The sequence below is a fragment of the Heteronotia binoei genome, chromosome 1 (assembly GCF_032191835.1).
Source record: "Heteronotia binoei isolate CCM8104 ecotype False Entrance Well chromosome 1, APGP_CSIRO_Hbin_v1, whole genome shotgun sequence".
In the NCBI taxonomy this organism is placed as follows: domain Eukaryota; kingdom Metazoa; phylum Chordata; class Lepidosauria; order Squamata; family Gekkonidae; genus Heteronotia; species Heteronotia binoei.
The window spans coordinates 253253105-253278045 of NC_083223.1; the positions used below are offsets into that span (position 1 = coordinate 253253105).

Here is a 24941-nt window from a genome sequence, read left to right on the forward strand (position 1 = left end):
TTATCACACCCTAGCTCCTGGCTCCACCCCCAAAGACCCCAGATATTTCTTGAATTGGACTTGGCAACCCTACTCCACCCCCCAAACCTCCAGGTATTTACAATCCAATACCACACTTGTATATGATTCCTCCTATGGAGCAGACCAAAGTCTGACAGGTGCAGCAGCTACACAGGTCCACAGGTCCTAGGTTCTCCAAACCAAATTCTGTCCAAAGGTTCTCCAGACCAAAGTCTGACAGGTGCAGCGGCTACACAGGTCCACAGGTCCTAGGTTCTCCAAACCATTTGTGCAAGCTGCAAAGTAACATTGTATTGTAATGTGTGAGCAATTGCCTTTAGCGTGGGTTCCAAAGCTAAAAGAAAAGCGGCCAGTGGAAGGTGAACGAAACACAAAACTGAACCTAGGACCTGTGTAGCCACCGCACCTGTCAGACTTCTGTCTGCTACCCATAGGAGGAATCATATACAAACGTGGGACTGTCTGCATCTTTCAAGCAAAGGAGAACTGAGACAGTGGACTGTAAAGTTCTACCTTACAAGAGTGATGTAAAATAACTTTTTGATTTTTCTATGGACATTTAATGAATTTTGGTTTGTGATGATAATAATATAATTGCATCATTATTTATTTATTTATTTTATTTATCTGGGATTTATATCCCGCCCTTCCCACCGAGTGGCTCAGGGCGGCTTACAACATATATAAACTAACATAAAAATATAAAATTACACTTTAAAATTAACATTTCATAATATATAATTAAAATCAAACATTTGTTATAACTATACATCATTAAAACAGACAGCGGTCGTGGAGCTACACTCTATTCAGCTTCAGATAATCAGATACAGATTATGAAAGAAATTGCTTAAGCATTTATTTGCAACATAAAAATGCAGTGGTTTATTTATAGTGTTTGCTAATCCCCAGGTGGGGACAGGGGTTTTCCAGGTTTGGAGGCCCTCCCTTCGCTTCAGGGTTATCAGAAAGCAGGGGGGCGGAAATGTCTGCTGGGCACTCCATAAGGTGTAATGGAGAATCAATCCATGGGTATCTGGGCTCAGAAGGGGCTGCTTTTTGAGGTAGAGGCACCAAATTTTCCACATAGCATCCAGTACCTCTCCTCAAAACACCCTCCAAGTTTCAAAAAGATTGGATCAGGGGGTCCATTTCTATGAGCCCCAGAAAAAGGTGTCCCCATCCTTCATTATTTCCAAATGGAAGGCGTGTGATCCCATTAAATGTGATGGCCAGAATTCCCTTCAGAGTTCAATCATGCTTGTTGCACCCTTGCTCCTGGCTCCACCCCCAAAGTCCCCAGATATTTCTTGAATCAGACCTGGCAACCCTTTCTGTGTGCAACAGGAAACTATTTAATGACATCTGTCTGGAATGTCCAGGGCAAAACTGGAGCAAATAACAAAATGGACAGTGTGGTGTAGTGGCTAGAGTATCAATCTGGGAGATCCGGATTGGAGTCCGGACTTTGCCATGGAAGGTTGCTGGGTGACCTGGGGCCAGTCACACACCGTCAGCCTAACCTACCTGATAAGGTTGGTCTGAGGATGACCTGGAGCAGACAAGAATGGCGTGAGCCTGTTTGGGGAGAAAGGCAGGGTGTGAATGAAGTAAATAAATTCCAGCTTGTTATCAAGCTTAGTCCTCTGAATCCTCTGAATTCACTTAGTCCTCTGAATCTTGAAAGCATTGTGTTGTCTCCTAAGGAATAGTTAATGGGCTGAGTCCCCCTTCCCCCAAATAAGGGCTAGAGGAACATAAGAACATAAGAGAAGCCATGTTGGATCATCCAGTCCAACACTCTGTGTCACACAGTGGCCAAAATTTTTATATATATATATATATATATATATATATATATATATATACACACACACACACAAACACACACACACTGTGGCTAATAGCCACTGATGGACCTCTGCTCCATATCTTTATCCAATCCCCTCTTGAAGCTGTCTATGCTTGTAGCCGCCACCACCTCTTGTGGCAGTGAATTCCACATGTTAATCACCCTTTGGGTGAAGAAGTACTTCCTTTTATCCATTTTAACCTGACTGCTCAGCAATTTCATCGAATGCCTACGAGTTCTTGTATTGTGAGAAAGGGAGAAAAGGACTTCTTTCTCTACTTTCTCCATCCCATGCATAATCTTGTAAACCTCTATCATGTCACCCCGCAGGTGACGTTTCTCCAAGCTAAAGAGCCCCAAGCGTTTCAACCTTTCTTCATAGGGAAAGTGTTCCAACCCTTTAATCATTCTAGTTGTCCTTTTCTGGACTTCCTCCAATGCTATAATATCCTTTTTGAGGCACGGCGACCAGAACTGCACACAGTATTCCAAATGAGACCACACCATCGATTTATACAGGGGCATTATGACACTGGCTGATTGTTATCAGTTCCCTTCCTAATAATTCCCAGCATGGCGTTGGCCTTTTATTGCAATCACACACTGTCTTGACATTTTCAGTGAGTTATCTACCACGACCCCAAGATCTCTCTCTTGGTCAGTCTCTGCCAGTTCACACCCCATCAATTTGTATTTGTAGCTGGGATTTTTGGCCCCAATGTGCATTACTTTGCACTTGGCCACATTGAACCTCATCTGCCACGTTGACGCACACTCACCCAGCCTCAACAGATCCCTTTGGAGTGCCTCACATTCCTCTCTGGTTCTCACCACCCTGAACAATTTAGTGTCATCTGCAAACTTGGCCACTTCACTGCTCACTCCCAACTCCAAATCATTTATGAACTAGTTAAAGAGCATGGGACCCAGTACTGAGCCCTGCGACACCCCACTGCCACGTTCAGAGTGGGGCTCATCTAATACACCGAGAGTCTTCTTCGAGTGCCTAACTGACCATCTCTGCTTCTCCAGGACAGACACCTCTGCCTCAAGGGTACGAACTCGTTCCCCGAGTATCAGGAACTCCTTGCATTGAGCACACACCCAAGACTTCTGTCCTGTGGGCAGATAGTCATACATGTGATACTCAGTGCAAAACACTGGAAAGCTCCCACCCCCCCTGCTGGCATTCTACCTTCATGATAGCTTTTTTTTTTTTTTAATATACAGTCCTCTTTAAATTCTGTGTGTTTAAGTGGCTCCCCTTCTGGATGGTCAACTTACCTTATTGGGAGAACAAGGAAATTAGGGATCTGGGTTCCTGGTCCTTACAAAGCCCTCAGGCTAAGAGCCACAGGCCAAGAGCTCTTCGGCTCACGCCAAAGGCTTGTGCCTTTGGCAAGGCGCAGCTTAAAATGCAAAGAAGGTGGGGAGCACAGCCACTCCTAATCAATCAGCACCAATCATTTTCAATCACCTTCACCTTCAGCCCACTCAACCAAACAAACAGCAGTTCCCCAGCTACAAACTCAGCTGTCTCAGCTTATCTTAGAGCTGCTCTGCTCTGCTCTGCCTCAGACCTTTCCACCAAATGACTGCCCCTCCACCAAGCTGCCCCTCCACCAAATGACTGGAGACCTTGCTCATTTTTTTATTTTTCATTTTAACAACAAAGTGTGGCTCCTAACTTCTTCCATCTGTCTCTCTCTCTCTCCCACCTTCCAGAACGGACAGACACCTTTGATGGTTGCTGCTCAGGGGAACTATCCTGCCATCTGCTCCCAGTTGCTCCAGAGAGGGGCCAAAGTTGACCTCACTGACAAAGATGGGAAGTGAGTCTCTTGTCTTTTATGCAGTGGTTAAGAGTAGCAAATTCTAATCTAGAGAACTGGGTTTGATTCTCTGCTCCTCCTTCACATGAAGCCCACTGGGTGACCTTGGATCAGTCACAGTTCTCTCAGAATTCTCTCAGCCCCCCTTTGCCTCTTGTGGGGAGACAAAGGGAAGGTGATTGTAAGCTACTTTGAGACTCCTTTACATAGAGAAAAGTGGGGTATAAAAACCAACTCTTCTTGTCTGTCTGGCATGAGCAGTGGATGGGGTCAAATGGATGGAATCTTCAGTATGATCTAAGAGAGAAGGAGCTCCCGGAAAATAACCTACCTACCTAGGGATAAGCACAAACTGCATTTTCACAGTTCAGTACATGGTTCGTGGCTGACCCATGAACCGACCTATGAATAGTTGTGCCAGTTCATGAACTGAGCTGGTTCATATAGGTTTGTGAACCATTTAAACCCTCTGGCCGTACTCCCTGCTGCTTCAAAGCAGCGAGGAGCAAAACTGGAAGGTTAAATTGCTCCCCTCCTCAAAGCAGTGGGCAGCAGACCCCGATGGTTTATGGCTCCCAGATATTTAACTTTCACTCCCATATTTAACCCTCTGGTTTTGTGTCCCCCCCCCCAAAAAAAAAATATTTTGAAGTGGCAGGGAGCAAAATCAGAAGGTTAAACCAAACAGCTGAATGGTGAGGAGCTCCCAGCCACTCAGCTTTTTCACAAAGAGCAGAAAGCAGGGGGGAAACTCTTGCTTTCTGCTCTATGAATTGTCACAAGCCACTATGAACAGTGCCCAAATTTGTGGAAGTTCATCCCCCAGAGTGAAGTTCCTCCCAGGGGCATTTTAGCCCCTCCTTTCTGCTGCCTCAGCTTTGTACGGCCAGGAAAAAGGAAGGGGTTAAGTGCCTCTGAGTGTCACAGCCAGCAAAAAGGAAAAGGAGTCATGGCCAGCAAAAAGGAGGGGGCAAAATACCTTCTGAAAGGAACACTCCTCTTCCTTTCTGCTGGCTGTGGCACTTTGCCCCTTCCATTTAAATCCTGCTTTCTGCTCGCTGAAAGCCGCAGGGAGCTGAAAGCAGGATTTAAATGACTCCAAGCCATTTAAACCAAACATCTGAGTAGTGAGGAGCTCCCAGCTGCTCAGCTTTTTCATGAAGAGCAGGGTCGGGGGAGAACCTCTGCTTTTTGCTCTTTATGAAATGTCATGAACCACCATGAATTAGGCCAAATTTGTGGAAGTTCATTCTGGTACTCTAGTTCACAAAATTTGGTTTTCCCAAACATCCCAAACAGGCTGAAATTCATGATCTCCCCTCCGCCCCATTTTCTTCTTTATATTTACTTGCTTTTCCTAGCCTTGCTTAAACACAATATCAAGGCTGGTTTACTAAACTCTAGTGATTTTTTTGAACTCTCATGAGAATTCAGCCACTGTTTTTGTCACCCTGGCAACAGCACATTGTTTTCAAAAAGTATGAAGAAAGTAAGTGGGGACACTGATGCAGGCCAAATTGACTTCTTCGTACAAATGCCTCAGCTTTTCCCAAAAGGCTGCCAACAGGTCTGGAGGAAAATGTCCTGCCCTTAAGGTTTAATGGGTAATTATTCACCTCCATGCCATAAAAAGCTTTAGCTGCCCATTTCCACACATTAGGGACATTTTTTTTTACTCCACACCTTTTGGCCACTACTCTCTTGGCAAGCTGTTGCGGGTAATGCAGACTGTCCTGTCTGGTCCATTTCCCAGCCAAATGGCAAGTCTGCTTATCCAGCAATGGCTACCAGAAGGCCTTCATGGAGGCCAACAAGTAAGGTACGAGCGCAACAACCCTCCTGATGTTATTTGTCTTACATTGTATGCCATGTACACCAAACTGAACTTCTTAGGAGAACGACCGGATAAATATGACCTTTGCAGAATACATCCTACAATAACTCCCAAGGTTGAGAAGAAGGAATGGACATTTTAGGTCGTGCTTTATATCAGGCAGCAGCATTCGCCTTCATCACTGCGTCCAGGAGCACTTATTCATTCATTCATTCATTTATTTATTTATTTTATTCGATTTATATCCCACCCTACCCCACCGAGGTGGGCTCAGGGCGGCTTACAACATAAAAACCAACAGAATCCATTTAAATACATTCATGATAGATTAATAATTATAATTATACAATAAAATATATAAAATACATATAAAATACATAAAAACACATAAAACTTACTACAATATGTACTATGCTAACCTTCCTTAAATCAATTCTTCAATATTCCAGTATTAAATAATCTGGTGTTATAGATTGGAGTGTTCAGGCATTCTGATAGCAATTAATTATATGCCAGCCGGAAGAGGACTGTTTTGCAGGCCCTGCGGAACTGTTCAAGGCTCCGCAGGGCCCTCACCTCTTCCGGGAGCTGATTCCACCAACAGGGAGCTGCAATCGAGAAGGCCCTGTCTCTGGTCACTTTCAGACGGGCCTCCTTTGGCCCAGGGATTGTAAGGAGGTTTTGGGACCCCGATCTCAGCACTCTCTGGGGAACATATGGGGAGAGACGGTCCCTAAGGTCCCTTAAGGAGCATTCCCTAAGTATCTAGAAAAACTGTGGGAGTTTAGGAAGCCCTATGGGCAAGGCTGGCCCATCCATTAGGCAGCCCTAGGTGGCTTCCTAGGGCACAGCCCTGGGGGGTATGCCGATTTGGGCCACCACCCTCGCCTCCTCGGCAAGGGAAATAGGCAAGTGTGGCGCCGCTGCTGTGCCTCAGTACACGTGCACCGCCGACCATCAGTCAGCCTCCTGGGTCTGCACTTCCAGAAGCTTCTGTGCTCTGGGGCACAGGAGCCGTTCCACCGCAGTGGCGCTCACCCTTGTCCTTGCCCTCGCCAGGGGTAAGGGTGAGGGGAGGAAGGCTGCGGGTGGTGGGGTGGGGCCTCGCCTCAGGCGCCAGACACCCTGAAGCCGGCCCTGCCTGTGGGGCATGTGTGGCTTGCTGTATTGTGTGCAAGATGCCTGGGAAATGCGTGGGGAAGAAGTGATATCTGCTCCAGCTCCTGGGTGGTGTGGTGGGAAGGCTGTGGTCGAAAGAAAGCATGGCGGGAAAGCTCTGGCAGTAGCTGGGGCAAAAGCTACAGACATTACCCCTTGTTAAGCTGCCTGCTACTGAGACTGGAGAGGAGGCGACTGAGAGGTGATATGATCACCATCTTCAAGTACTTGAAGGGCTGTCATATAGAGGATGGTGTGGAATTGTTTTCTGTGGCCCCAGAAGGTAGGACCAGAACCAATGGGTTGAAATTAAATCAAAAGAGTTTCTGGCTCAACATTAGGAAGAACTTCCTGACAGAGCGATTCCTCAGTGGAACAGGCTTCCTCAGGAGGTGGTGGGCTCTCCTTCCCTGGAGGTTTTTAAACAGAGGCTGGATGGCCATCTGACAGCAATGAAGATCCTGTGAATTTAGAGGGAGGTATTTATGTGTTTCCTGCATTGTGCAGTGGATTGGACTAGACGACCCTGGAGGTCCCTTCCAACTCTATGATTCTATTCTTTTTCTTCTGTATAGAACCGCCCTCATGCTAGCTTGCGAGAGTAGCAGCATGGAATCCATTGAGCTGCTTCTGCAGAACGAGGCCAATGTTGGGCTGGTGGATAAGACAGGCCATGATGCCCTCTACTATGCCAAAAAGACCAAGAGCCGACCCCTGAAGCGTTTGCTCCGGACTGCCCTGAAGAAGTGGAAGAAAAGAGGTAAGGAGTACATCACATGTATGTATAGGCGTCCCAAATCTCCCGCCCTGGCGGGAGAACACTGGATTTTGAGCCTCCTCCCCCGGTCTGCAAATATTCGGAAGCGGGAGGGGGGACGATGCTTCCCCCTCACAGCGCCGGGCCGCCGCCGCCGCAGCAACACCAGCGCAGCGCCGCCACCACAAGCGCTGCTGGCCCAGGCCCATCACCGTGGCTGCGGCCCGAGCTACAGGCTGCCAGTGCCTGAGGAGAGCGGCAGAGGGTCTCCTCTCTCCCCCCCCCTTTGATCCTGCCTTCTGGGAGGGACTTGCGAGATTTTTTTTTACAATAAATACCAATTGCCCTTCCTTCCGAGGAGCGGCTGTAGCTGGGAAGGAGCGATCAGGAGAGTCAAAGGGAGGAAAGGTAAAACAGAAAAACAACAACCCCATGCAAGCCCCCCCCCCCCGTCTGAGGCTGCCAATTACAGGCCGTTTTCCAACTCGACCCCGAAGAAAAGCTAAAACCGGCATGAGGAAGCCCGCGCCTGCCTGCACTCTTTGCTTTCTTCCTGAGTGAGAAGGAAGCCGTCCACTTTCTTAACGCTTGCAAGGTCCGGGTAAAGTTAGAGAGTCCAGCGGCTCCTTTAAGACCAGCAAAGTGCTATTCAAGGTATGAGCTTTCGTGTGCACGGCACGCACACCTCAAATACGCAAGGTCTGGGTAAATAATTTTAAAAGCACATTATGCGGTGGAAAAAAAGGCCAGCAAGGCATCGCAACCAGCCAGGCAAGACTGCCTCCCTAGCGAGAGAGAGCATGTGACTTACCAGACTGGGGAGGAAACTGACTGCTGGGCATTCATTATTCCCTATGGAAACCGATTCCCAAAGGGAATAATGGAGAATTGATCAGCGGGTATCTGGTACTCTGGGGGGAGCTGTTTTTTGAGGTAGAGGCACCAGATTTTCAGCATAGCATCCGATGCCTCTCCTCAAAAGACCCTCCAAGATTAAAAAAGATCTGACCGCGGAGTCCAATGCTATGAGCCCCCAAATAAGGTGCCCCTATCTTTTATTAATTCCAAGGAGGGAAGGCATTGAAAAGGTGTGTGGTCCTTTTCAATGTGATGGACAGAACTTCCTTTGGAGTTCAATTATGCTTGTCACAACCTTGCTCCTGGCTCCACCCCAATGTCTCCTGGCTCCACCCCCAAACTCTCCGGGCTCCACCCCCAAAGTCCCCAGATATTTCTTGAATTGGACTTGGCAACCCTATGTATGTATGTGATGCACTTTGTCATACAAGTGGGTTCCCCCCCCTCAAATAAATGCACTTCCTTAATACAGAATAGGACATTGAGCAGGCCTCCCATTTACATGCCCCAGCTCCAGTTTCCCAGCTCCAAGGAGCTGAAGAGTGAGAAAAAAATGGCTTTCGGATAGCAGGGCTCTAGGAATTCCCCTGGTTTCTATGGTAAAAACCATAGACATTAGGGGATGTAATCTAGAGCATTTCCAGAAGTGACATCACACCCTTACCAAACTCTGTGCCTCCCCTTCCAAATGTCCCAACATTTGCTGTCACAGTTGTGGGAACCCTAATATAGAGTCATTGGCTTACATCAGACATAATGTAAAACCTTGATTTAATTATCATTAATTCGTGAAACCAGCCTCAGATCTGAACTTTGGTTCCTAGACTGATGGGAGAGCCAGTTTGGTGTAGTGGTTAAGTGTGCGGACTCTTATCTAGGAGAAACGGGTTTGATTCCCCACTCCTCCACTAGCACCTGCTGAAATGGCCTTGGGTCAGCCATAGCTCAGGCAGAGGTTGTCCTTGAAAGGGCAGCTGCTGTGAGAGCCCTCTCCAGCCCCACCCACCTCACAGGGTGTCTGTTGTGGGGGAGGAAGGTAAAGGAGATTGTGAGCCGCTCTGAGACTCTTCGGAGTGGAGGGCGGGATATGAATCCAATATCATCATCTTCTTCTTCAGTAATCGCAATCAATGGTGGCTTGCATTCAGACAATTATATTAACCCTTTTGTTTAATTAAACCATGGCTTTCCGTGATGTCTGAACAGAGCTACTGTTTTCTCTGTCTTTTGAGATTTTTCCAGGTGTTGCTCAGGCATTTTATGCATGCCATATCCATGAGGACTACAAACTTGCTTTTTAAAAAACCTGTGGGGGTCCTCAGGATACTATATTCTGTGCCCTAACATCAGTTTTTGCTCTTGCAGTTGTGTGGTCATGGATCATTAGTACTGCAGGTGTTTTGTCCACTCGTGCTAATAATATAATAAAATTGTGTGCCATCAAGTTACAACCAGCTCTTGGTGTACCCAGAACCCCAGGGTTTTCAAGGCAAGAGATGAGCAGAGGTGGTTGGCCATTGCCTTCCTCTGCATAGCAACCCTGGTCTTCTTGGTAGTCTCCTATCCAGACACCTACTGTGGTTGACTCTGGCACTAACTGCTAGCTGGACCTAGCCTGATCTTGTTGCCAATCAGTTCTTAGGTTAGATTAATTGATTGAAACCCTTCCAATCAATTAACCTCATTGGCTACGATACTGCCACTGCGCAAAGTTAACCCTTTCAATCAATTAAAAATGGTATGGAATTTAGAGTAAAATAAGGCTGTGGTCCAAAGAAAGCGTGGCGGGAAAGCTGGGGCAGTAGCTGGGGTAAAAGCTACAGGCATTACCCCTTGTTGAGCTGCCTGCTACTGGGTCTATTCGTGTCTTAAGTATTTTTGTTCACATTTTGTTTCTCCATTTCCGCAGAGAGTGGGCTTGATTGCTCATCAGAGACCGGTTCACAGGTAAGAAAATCCTCAACCCACAGGAGAGAGACCATTAGTTTTTCAACAGAAGACACTCTGTGGTTATATCTCAGCAGCTGCCCAAGAAATCCATTTATTTTTTTTTTGCATGGTATTCCAGTGATGCCATTGTCTGAAGACAAGCTGCTGAGTTTCCAGCCTGATGACTCTTCTTCAAGGAATTTTAAAATCTATTCCCAGATTGTTGTCCCTTTCCCTGGCTTTGTTCTGTATGATGCTAAACCATTGTTTGATGCTACGTGAATAAGCCTTATTATGAAGTCTTTTTATGGTGCATGTGCAATCCTCTTGTCTTTCCCTTTGTCACTCATGCGGCATGTGCATATGGGTTATTCCTGGGCTTTCAATAACCCACATGCTATGGTTACATCTGAATTCACAAGTCAGATTTACTTTACAAACTGGGATTCCAGCCTGGGAACAAACCAGAGTTGGAATCCTGATTAGCAGTCACAATACAAACTGAAGCTTACTGGCAAATTATGGTTTGCCAAAAAAGCTAGAAATAAGTTCATGGTGTGTGGTGGGAGAAGGAGGCAGGAAGGGCTCTTTTTCTAGCAGGAGCTTCTCTGCATATTAGGCTACGCCCCCCTGATGTAGCCAATCCTCCAAGAGCTTACAGGGCCTACTGTAAGCTCCAGGAGGATTGGTTAATATACAGAGGAGCTAGGCTTGCCCATCCCCAGGTCCCAGCAGGGGTTCCTCTGCTTTCCCAGGCTCCTTCCCGCCCCCAGTCAGCTGGCCGGCAGGGGGAAGCCCGGCCCCCAGAGGACCATGTGCCTTTCCACCTCCGGAGGCTTCAATCTCCGATTGAAAGGCTTCCTCTTGGGATGGTGAGTCTGTGTTACTTTGAAGAAGTTGGCAGCAACTCATGAGCAGCTCTCGCTTCAGAGTCGCCAGAAATGGGGTGGTGAGGGGGAGGGAAACGTCTGCTAAGCACTTAATTATTCCCTATGTGGAGATCGATTCTCATAGGGTATAATGGGGAATTGATCTGGAGGTTTCAGAGGCTCCAGGGGAGCTGTTTTTTGAGGAAGAGGCACCAAATTTTCATTATAGTATCTAGTGCCTCTCCCCAAAGTACCCCCCCAAGTTTCAAAACGATTGGACCAGGGGGTCCAATTCTATGAGCCCCAAAAGAAGGTGCCCCTATCCTTCATTATTTCCTATGGAAGGAAGACATTTTAAAAGGTGTGCTGTCCCTTTAAATGTGATGACCAGAACTCCCTTGGAGTTCAATTATGCTTGTCACACCCTTGTTCCTGGCTCCACCCCAATGTCTCCTGGCTCCACCCCAAAGTCTCCAGGCTCCACCCCCAAAGTCCCCAGATATTTCTTGAATTGGACTTGGCAACCCTAAGAGGAGCTCCTGCTAGAAAAAGAGCCCTGGAGCCTGAGCAACCCTAAGAGGTTGGTGCCTCCTCCCCTGTTCATCTGACAGTTCCTTGAAGAATGAGCCATTCGTCTTACTTATGCCCGAAGCACCCTAGAGATTTGGCTCTTCATTGCTCTAGAAGGGATGTGGTGAAATTAATTGCTGGAGGTTTCAAGGTCCTAAGCAAGTACAACTTTGCATAATGCATAATTAATTTTTTTCCAAAAGGGTAGCTGCATTTGGCTGCCACAACCAAAACCAACCCATGACCGAAAGGGGCCTTCCCAAGAGCATCTATATACAACTACTAGCCTGATAATATCTTAGAGGATTCTGTGCCTGCTGCACATGTATTCATCCCAGATCAAATCCCTGCTTCCCCAGAAGATTCTATGGGGCATCCTTTGAAAGCAGTCTAGGAACTTCAGCTTGAGCAAAATGCAGCAGCCAGATATGGGATACAGGGATCGTATCACCCCAATGCTGAAAGTTTTGCACTGGCTGCCCATTAGTTTCCAGGCCCAATTCAGAGTGCTGGTTCTTATCTTTAAAGCCCCAAATGGCATGGGGCCAGGGTGCTTAAAGGATTAATCCTGTCAATTAAGATCTGCCTTTCAAGCCCTGCTCTGTGTCTCCAGCAGGGCTTTTTTGTAGCAGGAACTCCTTTGCATATTAGGCCACACACCTCTGATGTAGCCAATCCTCCAAGAGCTTACAGGGCTCTTAGTACAGGGCCCACTGTAAGCTCTTGGAGGATTGGCTGCATCAGGGGTGTGTGGCCTAATATGCAAAGGAGTCCTGCTACAAAAAAAGCCCTGGTCCCCACATTCAGAGGTGAGGTGGATTGCTACCAGAGACAGGCCTTTTTCACCTCACTTACAGAACACCCTTTTTCTTGAGGCTTGCCTGGCGCTGACGTCCCCTTTAAGGCACCAGGACAAACTGTTTCTCTTCATCCTGGCTTTTAATTAAGGATCCTTTAATCCCTTTTAGTCAGGAAACTGTTATTTTAAGCTTTCAGGGGTTGGTTTTCATCATCTATGTTTTTATACTGGACTTGGATTTTTTAATGCTGGCTTTTAATATCTTTTAAATGTTCTGTTTGTATTATTTATTTTTTGTAAGCCACCTCAGGCAGGCTCCTGGAGAGGCGGCATAATTTTAAAATAAATAAATTAAAAAAGGTACTTTGGAAACAGTGGAAAGGGGGCATAACCCCTATTGGCACATCAGATGGCAACAGCCTGGAGCCTTCTAAGCCCCAGCAGGTGTCTGTTGGCATTATTGCCATGCAAAAATACTTGGTTTTCTTTAACTGACCTTAATTGATTGTCCTATGTAATTAATTTTCCTGCTGTGTTAAGAATACAAATTACTGGCTAAAAATTAGTTGGTATGTACATCAATGGCATCCCTCAGAAGATCTCTGAGTGATTGGGTCCATTTTTCCTGGGTCAATAATGAATCACACATGGAGTAGGGAAGTAGTAGTAGGGAGTAGTAGTTTTTCAATGGAGGATAGGGCTCTCAATGGAGGATAGGGCTCTCAGTGACTACTAGCCATGGTGACTGAGCGGAACCTCTACATTCAGAGGCACTAAACCTCTGAATCCCAGAGCCAGGAGGCAATATCAGGGGAAGGCCTCAGCCTTTGTGCTCTGTTGTTGGCCCTTCAGAGGAACTGGTTGGCCACTGTGTGACCCAAGATGCTGGACTAGATGGACTACTGGTCCGATACAGAAGGGCTTTTGTTATGTTCTTAAATGAATATAGCATTTTAAAATGTTTTGTCCATGGTTTTAGATTCTGTCTGAGAGTGGCAAAGACACCGATCTAAGTAGCCTGAACCTCCAGAGCGAGAGAGGAGAGGACAGCGATGACGAAGATGAGGAAGAGAATGCGGAGCTGAAAGAATGGAGGAGTCGTTATCGAGAGGAGAAGATGAAGGTCATCCAACTGGAGCTGCAGTTGGCCCAGAAGACAAAAGAGTGTGTCGGCCTCTCAGACGGATGTAAATCGATAAAAGAAAGAGTATGGGACCAGGTGCAAGAGATTAACCAGCTCCTTCCTGAAGGGAACAACAACAGCCGGGACTGGGAGGAGCTGAGCAAGAGGTACAGCTGCGACCTTTCTGAGGAAGACTATTACCTCAGCCTTTTAGCTGAGCAAGTACAGGAACTCAAGAGGAGGAAGAACCAACATGAAGAGCAGGAGAAACAGCATGTCGAGACCCAAACGGTGGAAGCAGAAAAACCTAAGACTGTGGCATTCCAAGAGGAGAGAATACGGTGGCCTGGCGAAGAGGAGGAGGAAGAGAAGAAACAGCAGCAGATGGAACTGAGGCATCTTCAGGCTGAAGTGGTTGCGGCCTTTGAGGAGAAGGCAGCTGCTGTACAGAGGCTGCAAGAGATGGAAGGCCACATGGAAAACATGAGAGCGGTGATCAGCGTCTACGAAGCCAAGAAAAAGTCACAAAATGGGGCGCTGAAGGCACTGGAGGCTCGTGTGGCTGAGCTGGATGTTGAAAACCAGCAGTTGCGTGGTCTGCTGGCAAAGAATTTGGGGGAGACTGAGAAAGTGGGGAAACAGGACACAAGCTTCCCCCGGGATAAAGTATCCCAGTTTTTCACCGAGATGGAGGAGGAGTACTCCAGAGTGCAGAGGGAAAACTCCATGATCATGACTGAGAACGAAGCCTTGAAAAAGGAAGCTGACGAAGCTATCAGGATCAATCTCCAGTTCCATGCAATGCCAACGGGGACAGTCAGGAGAGTTGTAGGTGTTTGGAAGAAGGTAGTCACAGGCCTAGAGAATGCCCTAGCCAAGTTGGAGCAGGTCAATTCCCGCCTTCTGGAGAAAATCAGGCCTCTTCGGGAAACCATTTTGGCCTCTCAGTCAGGAGTCATGGTTAATGGCACGGACCATCAGGAAAAAGAGCTGCAAAAGGTTGAGGCAGGGAAGAACCAGCTGCATGAAGAAATTCCTGGGCAGGTCAAACTCAGGGTGAAGACTGACAGGGGGGACAACAAGTCCCGTTCAAGTCGACGGAGCTCTGACCTGGAGAAGGAGGTGTGGGATCTCAAACAGAATAACAGTGGCCTTGTGAAGGAGCTGTCTCAGCTGAGCAGGGAGAGGGAGAAGCTACAAGAAGAGCTTCACAAACTGTTCCATCCTAAAGAGGAACCTCCTCAGCCAGAGGCCACAGGGAGCTTGGTAGTGGAGGAGCTGAAGCGGACCGTTGACTCCTTGTCCCAGCAGCTCACAGCTGAGAAAGAAGAATCAAAGAAGCTGCAGATGAAACTGGAAACCCAGAGGAAGGAGATGGTGGTTGTGAGAGACAGCTTCCTGAAACAGATGACCAAAGAGGTCACCAGCTCTGGGAGTGAAAACTTTGGCAATAGCATCTTGAGGGAGCTACACTGGAAGCTCGACAATGTTGTGAAAAAGCAGAACGAAGCTTTACAGCTGGTATCGGAGATGGAAGAAGAGAACCACGCCTTTGAGGCTGACCGAACACACTTTGCCGACCATAACGGCCTCAGCCCCTTCGCAACAGAGGAAAAGGCTTGGCGAGAAATGTATGCTGAGGCCTCAGACGCCATTGCTGATAATTGGAAAGTCAGACAGCGGATGAATGAGCTAGAGAAAGGCCTTCAGGAGCTGAAGGAGCTCTATGAAGCAGCCCAGGCTTCTCTGCTTGGGAGAGGTGAAGAGGGGGCCACGATGAAGCAGCTGATTGACCGACTCACCATCAAGATGGCCGAGCTGCGCCACGAGGAAGAGGAAGCCCTCCGGAAGCACGAGAAGGTCCGTGGCATGCTGTCCCTCAGAGCCCAAGCCTTGGGAGAGCAGCTGTCTGCTCTTCAAGAGAAGTATGAGAAAGCAAATGGGGAATCCAATCACCACAAGGAAGCACTTGCTTTTGAGCGGCAGAGGAACAAGGAGCTGCTAGCTGAGGCAGCAGAGCACGAGGAGGAGGTGGACGAACTGAGAGGGAAGTCTCAGCGGTTGGAGATTTCGGTGGACAAGCTGAACAGGAAGGTGGAGGAGCTGACCAAGACCTGCCAGGACAGAGAAGCAAGGGTAGGAACCACTGAAAGGTCAAAAGGGGTTACCCTATATTTGCTGAAGGAGATATTAGGCAGCGGGGAAGGGGGGGAGGGGGTTCTTTCTGTCAGTCATGTCTAGCTTTGCAGTATGAATTAAAGGACCCCCAAGATATTAAACTCAATTGCATGGGCTGAAGACTGATTGAAATTGACTGAGGGAAAATAGCTCATCTGTGGGACTTTGTATTTGCATAGTGTCACCTTTTTAAACTAGGCTTCTGCATGTGCAAACCATCCTGACCAGGGGTGGAATTCTAGCAGGAGCTTCTTTGCATATTAGGCCACGCTCCCCGACGTAGCCAATCCTCCAAGAGCTTACAAAAAAGAGCCTTGTAAGCTCTTGGAGGATTGGCTACGTCAGGGGGTGTGGCCTCATAAGCAAAGGAGCTCCTGCTAGAATTCCACCCCTGATCCTCACTAACAGCCCTGTAAGCTAGGTCAGTGTTTTTACAACTGGGGTCAGGGGACCCCTAAGGAATCCATCAGCCCCTCTCATGCCCATCCAGCTAATGTGAACTGTGAGACCCTCCAGTTTCAAGGAAAGGGTGTAGGGTCTCTCCACCTCAAGGGAAGGAAATGGAATTGGATTCTCCCACCTTTGAAGGGCAGCAGCTGGAAGAACTGCTGCCAGCTTCCATTGTAAAACTGGCTTCCAGATCACCTCAGATTACTAGCCAGAAAATGTGCTGATTGGTTGGTGGTATTCAGTAGCTCTGCCTTAGGCACTTTAATTGGTTGAGGTACAGACTGAACATGATAATCGTAGTTACTTCTGGTATAAAACTGAACTCTTTTTTTTTTTACCAGGGTTTTTTTGGAGTTGGAACGCACAGGAACGTAGTTCTAGGGGGCTTGGCGTCTACAAAAAAAAAAAAAGCCCTGTTTTTAAACTCTATTTGGCAATGCAAAGCATTTGACCTTAGAGGTCAGAGGGGACACCACTATACATTCATAGAGAATAATGGGCAAAGGTAGTTTTTCGTAGAATATTGGAACTGGTTGGTTGCAGTATGAAACATAATGCTGGACTAGATGGACCACTGGTCTGATCCAGCAGGCTCAACTTATGGAAGGTCAGGTTTTGAGTGACAAGGATCTTATTCTATTTGTGTGAGTGAAGTATTTCCACGCTCCTTTCAGCCCTTGTTCAACTAGCCTGCATCTAGAAGTTAGTAACACATAGGGAAGTTTCTTATTGTCTCTGATGCAAAGTCTCTTCCAATCAGGGTGAGACTGAGTAGAAATTTTGAGTGATTGCCCTAAAGAATCAGCTGTCCTCTGAGACCTGACCTTCTAGGCCATGTACGAACAATACAGTCATTTTACTTACAGGGCTTACAGGGCTGTTAGTGAGGATCAGGGGTGGAATTCTAGCAGAAACTCCTTTGCATATGAGGCCACACCCCCTGGTGTAGCCAATCCTCCAAGAGTTTACAAGGCTCTTTTTTGTAAGCTCTTGGAGGATTGGCTACGTCAGGGGGGCGTGGCCTAATGTACGAACAATACGGTCATTTTACTTAAGTTTGCTTTGGTATGCTTCTCTCCATATTGTTTTAAGAATGCTATAAGGTGGGAATCTCATCTCTATGGGATGTGAGTGGCTTACTGTGTGAGAGGGGCTGTTGGGTGCATGGTGAGGGGCTGGAGATACATGAAAACTTTTAAATCAAAATGGGGACCCCCAGGATGTTAAAATTTAACAGGGCAATCTTAAATAGAGCTACACCCACTTAAGACTGTTGAAGCCAATGGGCTTAGAAAAGTACAACTCTGTTTAGGATTGCACTGTAATATTTCCATTTCATAGTCAGGGGAAGTGAGTCTGAGAAAGAACAATTATCTCAGTGAGCCCCTGGTGGAGGAGAGTCTTAAATGATGTCTGTTCTATCATTTCACTGCAGGTCAAGAAGCTGCTAAAAGAAACAGAGAAACTTTCGAGTGAAGTCCTCAACCTGCGCAGTGAACGGGCCCGTCTCCACTTGCAAATTGAGGTGAGTAACTTTGCCAGTCAGATTATTAGATGAGAATCCCTAGAACTTAATAAAGGGAAGCCTAGAAAACCTAGAAGAAGCTAGCCCAGGGTTTCCCAAACTTCTCCCCACCCCTTGGCCTGGTTCTTTCCCTGTGGTCTGGGCAGAGGATGCTCAGGGAGTGATTCAGAGACTGCATGCCGACCAGGAGCTTTTCCCGCCCTCTCTGATGTTTCCGAACATCAGAGAGGGACGGGGGAGAGCTTCTGGCCAGTGCGCAGTGTCTGTAACACTTTCTGAGTGCTACAAGCGGCGGCGTGGGGGGCAGGGGCTGGAGTACAGCATGGCATGCAGTGCCAAAGATAAATAGAGAGGGGAGGGGGCTGTTGGGCCGCCCTGGTGACCCGGTATAGAGGCTTCCATGGCCCAGTACCAGGTCGCAACCCTGAAAATGGGAAACACTGAGCTAGCCTATTCATAGGTCACAAGAAGAATACTTTTATTGGAGTAAACCCTAGGGTTGCCAAGTCCCCTATGGCCTCCGGCAGAGGACTTTTTTCATGCATGTGTGATGACATCACCTGGAAGTGATAACATCGTGCTGGCGACACCACGCACCAGCTGCTATAGGCATGTCCAGGAAAACTCTATGGTTTTCCTGGACACTGTAGTGATTTTAGAGGAAAAAAATCTCTATGGTACCTATTGTACCATAGAGTTTTCCCTCCCAAATTGCTAGAGCATCCAGGAAAACCATAGAATTTTCCGGGAAATGCCTAAAGCAGCCAGCGCTTGATGTCACTGGCATGATGACATCACTTCTGGGTGATGTCATCACATTGGTGATGTCATCACGCTGATGATGTCGGGGAGGGTTTCCCCTGCCGGCCCAATGTGGGCTGGTAGGTTGGGAACCTCCAGGACGGGAGAGCCCTTGCTCTGGCCGGGGGCTTGGCAGTCCTAGTGAACCCTTTTGAATATGCTGAGTAGTGGGTTAAATGCATGAGGAGGCTTAGTTGCAGTTGATCACAGCTCTTTATTAGTGATTACAGCATCGTCATAGGCAGACTAAGACTATTGTACTAGGCCAACGGGGCCAACTATATACACACCAAGGTTCCCGTGCTTGAATGTCATTGGATCATTTGAACCAGCAGGGGGCTGGTGATTGGTCTGGGGAAGCAGAGATTTGGATCCTGCTTCGCATTGTTCCCAGTCCCCAAGCACAGTCCTTCAGGCTCCAGTGAGCCAGGCAGTAACTACCCACTCACATTAAACATCAAGTCAGCATACACAACAGAATAATATGGGATGTACTCTTGAGTAGACCTGCGGGGGTTGTTCCCATAATCAAAACCTTTTCTCCTCCTCCCTCATAAAAAATCAAGGCAACAAAATTTGTTGACTGATCAAAATAAATGTGCTAGTAATACAGTTCAGATTCAGTTCATTAGCCTACACAGTCTTTTATTTTTCAGCAATATTACAGCCTACTGGAAACTCAGTTCTATTGTTTAACTCAGCCACATTAGCATATCTAATCTGTAGAATTTCTAGGGAGTGTTGTAATTATTTCTATGCACCAATAAGGGCTAGAATCTTTTTTTAAAATCCTTTATATGAAACTCTAAATTTCCAGACAAAGCAGACAAGATGCTGGGAGATTCATGATCAGATCATACTAGTGTCTTTTTAATGCTTAATTAGAATATCAGTTTAGATAAGGGCTATGCAGGGATAGGGACAGGATTTAATTCTTTCCCCTCTGCACAATTTCACAAACGAGAATCACAGTTATAGCCCTATAAAAAAGAGGGGCAAAAGACAGACACGACTATTTTATCCCTTTAAAGATTAATAATAATGGCATGGGTGCCTCAGTTTCAGTGAAACTGGACCAGGAAAGAAGGATTAATCTCCTTCTATGTTCCCTTAAGTGTCCCCTGTTCAAACTGCAGCCTGCATAGCTGTAATTTGTCTTTAACAACTAAGAAAGATCTGTCATGTCTGATTTCACCCTTAGATATCCTGTGTACTATGCTGGAAACTAGTCACAGCAGTTCACACCGTGGTCACACTTTGGCCATTTCAGATGGCTGTAGCTTCCATGCATTTCACACATTTCTCCTCTCCAAGTGCCCAATTTTTTATTTTCTTCCTAATTTTAGAACTCTACTCTGGCATGTGAAGGTTCCCCAGCCTGCTAGGCTTGCCAGCCTCCATGTGGCACCTGAAGATCTCCTGGTATTACAATTGATTTCCAGATGACCCAGATCAGTTCCCCTGGAGAAAATGGCTGCTTTGGAGGATGGTTTCTATAGCATTATACCCTGCTGAGGTCCCTCCCCTCCCCAAACCCTGCCCTTCCCATGCTCCACCCCCAACATCACCAGGTATTTCCTGACCCAATTTCTTCCACAACCAGCGATATTAATCCACTTGGAAATGCAGAGAAAGGGGATGGGTACTTTTGTTAATCCCCTTATATTTTCAAGAAGAAACATTACCTGTGAACTAAGTTTGAGTCCAGTAGCACATTTAAGGCCAACAAAGTTTAATTCTGGGTATAAGCTTTTATGCGCATGGACACTTCATCAGATACAGCCATTACCTGTAGATGCTAGGATAGTTGCCAGGAAGGGCTAGTTAGAGTCAAGAAGCATAAATAACAAGGCAATTATAGCTGAGATTGGATTAAAATGGCAGGTAAGATCTGTGAATAACAGTAAATCATCATACAGAGACAAGAGTTAACAAACTGTGAGAACTGAGTCTGAGTCCAGTGGCGGGGGTAGACATTCCAGCAGACAGAAGATCCAAAGACTGTGAAATAAAACTTTTCCTATACAGTGCTGCGCATGCACACCATTTGTTTTTTAAAGGTGGGTGGAGAACAATGATCATGTGACATCACAGCAGTGGACAGGGGAAGGACTTACAACGTACCTCTGGTGCAAAAGGAAGAAAATTGATTGCTCTGAGCCATCTGGAAGCTCTTTGGAATACAGTTTCACCTGCAATTACATCACCAATGTGTCTGTCACAGAAAACTGTCCTGATGTAGGAGCAGCCATGCTCACAAGCAGGAAAGGGGTTGTCATGTGTCTAGGGGGGCACAAACTCTCATTGCATGTTGGGTACAAACCCCTCATGTCATCTGCTGGACTTTCAAAAAATATGGAGATATAACTCCTTTCTTTCAGATATAGATGAACTTAGACGGATGACGAACTAAGCCGACAAGATATATTACTAGATTGGTGGATGAAGCTACAAATTAAATCTAGATTTGCAAAGGATAAAGTCATAGGCTTTGCCAAAGAACAATCACTTTTTGATAAGATAATGTTTGGACCAGAAAGCAAATTAATAACAAAACTTTATAATTTTCTCTTAAACTTAAAAGTGAAATGAGAACTTTACTTTAGGTTCACTTTAGGTGGTGTAGAAAGTCAGATTGTGGCTTGCTTTCATGGGTGTTTTTCAACTCTTCCAGGTCATCCAGAAAAACCATCAAGAGATTGTGTCAATTTACAGAACCCACTTGCTCAATGCAGCCCAGGTAAGAATACCAGATAAATTGCGTTAGTTTAAGTTGCCAGGAGATACCTAAGCAAAGGCAAGCAGGGATAGCTGTCTGTCCCCACATATGCAGGACAGCTGCTGGGTTATACAAACAGTAGATCACATGGCAAAGTTTTCCCCTCAGTAATAGCACTTCAGGTTGTGATTGGAGGATGCTGTATATACAGCAAGGTTTTCTGTCTTTTCAAGCAGCAATATCTCTCTCCTGTGCCCATTTTCCTTTTCCTTCTATTTCTTTTTCTGTATTTAGCTTTTTCTTCTGTTTTGTCCGTTGCTATATCTGGCTGCTGATTCTTGTAGCCTTCTAGCTTTTTTTTGTTTTGGGGAGGGAAATGGGGTTATTTGGTCCTTCTCTACTGTTATCTGAGTGTTTCTATAAGAACCCGCCTATATTGAAGACAGCACCATAGAATGTTTTTAAATTGTAAATGTAAACGTCTAAACTGACTGTTAGCCGCCTGAGTCTGCTTACGGAGAGGGAGGGATAGAAATTTAAGGTAATAAATAAGTAAATAATATATTTATACGGTTTAATTAATAATAAGATCAATGAACTCTAAATAATAATAATCCCTTTGTGCAGAAATCTAGCTTCAGGTAAAAGACTGAGCCAGAACTTTACAGTGTGACCCTAGTTTTCGACATACAGGGAGGGTTTTTTAAAAATATGCGGGGGCATTCAATTGCATGGTCTCAGTGATACAAAGCAGAGCCCTGATTCTGCTGGGTGCATAGACTGGCAGTTATTCTCCCTGCCATAGTGTTCGTAAAGGCCGCAGAGCATTGTTTAGGGGTGGAATTTTTCGACTGTACTCGTGGGAATGTATTTTTCCTATTCAGGGTTTCATGGACGAGGAGGTCCATGCGATGCTGCTCCGGATCCTGAGGACGGACGGATGACCAGCCAAGCTTATAAGCCTCCCCCTTTTCTTCCAAGTGAGAATGTTGTTTTCTTACATTGCCTCCCTTCCACCTGCCAAGGAAGGCGTAAACTTAACCTGTGTTACTCGGGGCTTTGTCTGACTCCCATCAATCTCTCTCACTAAAAGCAGATCTCACCTCCTGCTCTGGTTCAGCCCTGGGACACACAAACCCATTATGTTATAACTTCCTCTAAGTCATAGGAAGTTCCAAGGGCTGTTTATCAGGTCCAGGGGTGGAATTCTAGCAGGAGCTCCTTTGCATATTAGGCTGCATCCCTCTGATGTAACTAATCCTCCAAGAGCTTACAAAAAAGAGCCTTGTAAGCTCTTGGAGGATTGGCTACATCAGGGGTGTGTGACCTAATATGCAAAGGAGCTCCTGCTAGAATTCCACCCTTGATCAGGTCAATTGGGTTCGGTTCATAAGACTCGGTCTTGCGCCTGAACTTTCCTTGTGCATTTCCTTTCCATCCTTCCCTGCTCAAGCTTAAATTCTCTTTCTTCCTCTTTCTTGATGGCTTGATGTTATACACAAATTGTGATTTGTGCAAGCCAGAGATGGCCTGAAATAGCAACCTACGGTTTGCCAAGAAAGAGATTCTGAGTACATTTGAAAGGCGGGGGGAGGGGAGAAGAGCATGCAGAATCTATTTTTGGCCCTTCCTCCAAATCATGAATGGGAGGATCTCAGGTCTGGTGAATCAACCTCGGAGCATCAGGGAAGTATATAAGACCTTTTAGGTAATAATGAACTAGGAAGCATTCAGCCCTTGAGTGAATAAAGGCCAGCCTTCCCCCTAAAAAACACAACCCTGGAGTTCCCCCAGCTCTGCTGCTTTCTGATCAATGTTTGCTTCTGTTTCTCCCCTCTTAGGCCAGAATCTAAATTTGCCAAACCATTCCTTCAGCCCTGTCACCCACATAGATGATACAAATTCCAGTGGGTGATAGTAGCCATTGGCTACCAAAAGGACATTAACTCAAGAGTCACAGTGCCAGGATGTGCAAAACCTCCGTGAGAGAGAGAGAGAATCATTTTGCATACCCAAAGAGCTTGCTTTGAATCCTATACTATAAATACATTGGCCTCTAAGCAGATTCATTTCCTTCTGCCACTCAGTAGACATAGCTGATCTCATGGGACTTAGCACATTTTTGTAATCTCACTTTTCCTCCAAGGAGTTCAGGGCAGCATACATGGTTCTCCCCTTCCTACTTCATCCTCACCACAAATCTCTAAGGTAGGTTAGGCAGAGAGAGGGAAAATGACCCCGGCCGTGCAGTGAGCTTCATAGTGGAGTTGGGATGAGGGTTCAAAGTTCCCTGTCTGCCAGACCAGATTCCAGGCAAGTTCAAGGCTGCAGCGCCACAGTACAGCATGTGAACTATACTGAACACTGCAATTATTTCTTCATTCCAGGATTTAATCCCGCTGTGGACAATAATTAGAGAAGAGGAACACTGGTCAGTTACTTCTACAGCCAGAAACTGGTACACTCCTTCATTGCCAGGAAACAGGAGCCATCTTTGACTTCCACTACAGCAAAAATGCAACATGAATACCGAGTGTTATTGTTATTTTTAATACCAAGTTTTTTAATACTCAGTGTTATTATAAGAATTTTCTAAGGACCACATGGGATGAGACATCTGTTCTCTTTTTAAAAACTTGTTAAATTGTAGATGTGTCCCAGTGTTATGAAACTAAAGTGGCAGAGGAAGGGTGTGTTTCTAAAATCCACACTCGGATGCTTCCATTTCTGCAGTACAGTTCTGCGATTGGAATTAGGCAATGCATACACCAGCACACAGTCTTTTTTCTTCTTTCTCTCTCTTTTAAACAGACTTGGGAATTTAGGGTAAAGGCAGGAGATGAGAGTAGTAAAAAGGAAGGAAAATAACAAATAGGATTATGAGAAGCAAGGCACGGGTAAGGGAGTGACAGAAACATCCACTGTTAATCACTGGTGCCATTGGGACTGGTCTTTTCACTGCTGAGCTAGCCCCCAAGACATTTTGGTGCTTTCAAATACCTCTCCTGCATTCATTGATGTGGGCTACAAATCCACCGCAATCCGATATGTGCCTCATTGAAATAAATGGGAACAGGGATAGAGGCCTACAACTTTTCTCACTGGGGCTTATGAATGAAAAAGTTCCCAGTAGATTGGACCAAAAAAGCCTTCCAGTCTTCCTTCCTCCTGCCTCTGTTCCCTGGCTAAGTATTATTTGTTAAGTCATCAATTAAAGGGGGTTTTAAAACCTTCAAAAGATTTGTGTCATTGCTGTTTATCCACTCTTTTGTTTGTTTTCAGTTTTTAAAATGTCACATTCCTTCCCACCTGTGAGAAGTCAAATAAAGGAGAAACGTCTTTAAGCCACTAACTGGTCTTCAACACTATCACTGCCCTCTCCCCAGGAACTGCCTTTTTTGAGCCAAACAAAAGAAACAGAATGAGTGTCAGTATACGGAGACCAATGGTAAAGAGTAAGGGCGCAAACCACCCTTAGACAGGCACTGTGTCAATGTGCGGGGAAATTGCTGTGTGACTCAATAGAACTGTGTTTCTTTCCCACCCCCTGGCATGAATGCAGCACAAGCCATTCCATGATTTGGGTGTCTGCGTGTGTCAGTTCAGTGTTTGAGTAACCTAACAGAGAGGGAAGACACGATGGGCAATATAGCAGGTGCTTATGGG

General features: G+C 46.2%; 1 protein-coding gene across 1 annotated transcript in view; it reads left to right on the forward strand.

Moving 5' to 3' along the window:
• Nucleotides 1–24627, forward strand: part of ANKRD35 (ankyrin repeat domain 35) — a 68893-nt gene extending 44266 nt beyond the window's left edge. Inside the window, exons 7-13 of the mRNA XM_060253017.1 lie at nt 3599–3705; nt 7273–7457; nt 10222–10259; nt 13459–15738; nt 17666–17755; nt 21231–21296; nt 23663–24627. Of these exons, the coding sequence (XP_060109000.1) occupies nt 3599–3705; nt 7273–7457; nt 10222–10259; nt 13459–15738; nt 17666–17755; nt 21231–21296; nt 23663–23773 (2877 nt within the window). The 3' untranslated portion in view covers nt 23774–24627. The remainder of the gene's footprint in view (nt 1–3598; nt 3706–7272; nt 7458–10221; nt 10260–13458; nt 15739–17665; nt 17756–21230; nt 21297–23662) is intronic.
• The last annotated feature ends 314 nt before the right edge of the window (nt 24628–24941 follow it).